At 34.6% G+C, this 2,841-nt stretch overlaps 1 protein-coding gene across 1 annotated transcript; it reads right to left on the reverse strand.

Moving 5' to 3' along the window:
• Window positions 1-1,239: 1,239 nt before the first annotated feature.
• Window positions 1,240-2,841, reverse strand: LOC118436378 (probable serine/threonine-protein kinase DDB_G0293292). The gene has a single exon (XM_035854380.1). The coding sequence runs from the start codon at window positions 2,827-2,829 to the stop codon at window positions 1,240-1,242; it is 1,590 nt and encodes a 529-aa protein (XP_035710273.1). The 5' UTR covers window positions 2,830-2,841.

Here is a 2,841-nt window from a genome sequence, read left to right on the forward strand (position 1 = left end):
TTGCTCCATTGTTATTTCATTTCACTAAATACTCTTCGATGTTGTCTGTAACCATTGTTTCTTCGCTGACGCTCATAAACTTGAAAATTCAAATATTGGAAAGGAAGCTAAGTTGTGCATACATAAAGTGTACATGCATGGAAATTTGTCTATGTCTGCATGCAGAGCTTTAACTAATTTACATACATTATACTTACGTGAGTCATGGTACTAGATACTTATTGGTATTATAATATTTCAATTTAAACCATTTTTAAACTTATTTCTGAATTTTGTACTATCATTGTGATTTAAAAAAATTAAATCTGCTTTCTACATTAAGTACTGGTACGTGTGGATATTTACACACATAGTTTTCCTCTCACCATGAACTAAAAATACAAGTGATTGATTGATAAATATTAGTAATAATCATGACAGATGAGCTACTTTTGCTATGCATAAATGTTTTAAAATTGATGTTTTATTTATATCTAGTAACTACATGTATGACGTAGGAAAGCCTTAGGATTAGTGGACCAACGTAGTTGGTACATAGTAGCATGGACAAATTGTGAAAATAAGAAATGCGCACTCCGAACGTAACTTCGGATCCAAATTTTTCAAAAATACGAACTTATGTATTCTTATAACCAAATATTTAAGTACATGCATGAATACAAATGTGAGATCATTAATCAGTCATGCACTTATCAATTTTATTCATAAACAAACGTTTAGTTATCTTTCGGCGATAATTGTTCCTACTGTACGCTAATCAATGTGATAATCATTCCTTTTTGTTTTCACACCCGCAACCGGACGCAACAGTCAATTATATCTCAAAACAGAATCCCATGACATAATACAAAGCTAAAACAATTTATTATCTGTTGACAAGAGATTTCTCACTTCTGTGTATGATGTAACTTAATTCTCCAATTTTATAATTTGCATATGCTCAACATGCATATATGTTTCTATCGGCTACGATTCTTGAATTACATATGGTGTCATGACATATATTATGAATCCCAATTAAATAAATGACGGCATATAAACAAATATTGGTCAGATTATACACACATTTTTACTGTACTTAAATGAAATTAAACAGTGTAATCAATTTTAAATTTATTGATAAGTTTTTACCAAAGTTCAAGAGTAATATGAGTAATAATCAGAAGTAATGAACTTGGGAGACAAGCAGTCTCACTTAATTTTACAACCTAAATACATTTAGAGTTTATAAATTAGCTATCATAAACTCGTAACTGACTCATCATCACTATCGAAATCATAACTAAGAATTTCATCATTTTCACTATTATCTAACCATTTCTTCATCAATGGCACGTCTTCAATTATTTCCAAGCCTAAATGACTCTCAAAATCACAACCTTTCATGGAAAAATTGGGCAGATGCGTTAGTAACTTGCTTCCTGAACAACGAATTAATTTGGCTTGGACAGCATTCGTCCCGACGAGGATAACTTGACCCCCAGAATGAACATCAGTCAAGGTTGCATTGGACGCTTGAACAAGTACCGGTACGCCATCACCGTGGTCGACCATTGTATTTCGTGACCTAATTATCAAACCCCAGTCCTCCTCTTCGGAATGATATCCTGTGCATGATAACCCACGAATTGTATTATTTTCACCTACAGAGAAAAGATAAATGCCACGAAATTTCCCTTCCACTTGATTATTTTTAACCAAGGAAACATGAGCCAAACTGTTTGAGCTACCACCAATCAATATTCCAAGTTTTGTATCAATAATTCGGACATTTGTTACAGAATTTCGAGAAGATTGGGGCTGAATTTTTATTCCGAAAATTTCTATATTTTCTAAATCTACTTTGTCAACTTTGTTGTCACATCCTTTTATTGTTAGGCCTTCTAGACAATGAGAAAATTTAATGTTTGAAACCACATTGTTGTTACCGGATATTAAAAGACCTTTTCGACTGTTAAATGCGACATTTTCAACTTTGTTCCCATTCCCGATTACTTCTAATCCATAATTTAACCTACTGGAAACCATCGCAACGTTAGAAATGGAGCAATCGTTTTCAAAAAACGTTACACAATTTTGACCTTCACACTGAAAAATGGTGCGCTCCATGCTTTCACCCGTAATAACAACTTTGTCAGCATTTACGGAAAATGGCCCTTTGTAAATTGCATCACGTAACAGAATTGAAGTCCCACTAACAGCTTTCATCAAGGTAGATTTGAATTCTTGCGTACTTCCTACCTTTACTACTTTTTCTGCTAATTGTGCTTCCAAAATTTGCAAGTAATTTCTAACCCTTCTCAAATTTGGCAATCTATGCTGAATTTTCCTTTTCGTCATGCTAATTATTACTGCCCGAATGCCCTCCCCTGCTAAAGGATGGCTCTTCACTAGCTTTTCTTCCTCGTCATACACCAATCTTTCGAATAAGCTATATTTCACGAATTGCATAACTTCCCAAATGATAAGCCCTGCCGAAAAAATATCTGCGGGATAAGAATAATCTTTTTGTCCAGTGCGACATTCCGGGGCCATGTAAACTCTCGTCCCTGCATAGGAACTCAGTGAGTCAGTTTGCGTCCCCTCAGGCGAAATTTTACGACATAAACCGAAATCACCTATTTTTACGGGCAATTTGCACCCTTTTTCTGTAAACATGATATTTTCAGGTTTTAAGTCGCGATGCATGAGGTTGTGCATGTGCAGAAATTCCAGACCGGAAATTAAATTTGAAATAATTTCAACCTGGTCGCGTTGAATGAAGAGATTATTTTGTTTGGTTTCTACCAAGTTGAGCCAAGTTCGTAAATTTTCTCCGCATAGTTGCATCTGGATTGCCAC

The sequence above is a fragment of the Folsomia candida genome, unplaced genomic scaffold, assembly GCF_002217175.1.
Source record: "Folsomia candida strain VU population unplaced genomic scaffold, ASM221717v1 Fcan01_Sc001, whole genome shotgun sequence".
In the NCBI taxonomy this organism is placed as follows: Eukaryota; Metazoa; Arthropoda; class Collembola; order Entomobryomorpha; family Isotomidae; genus Folsomia; species Folsomia candida.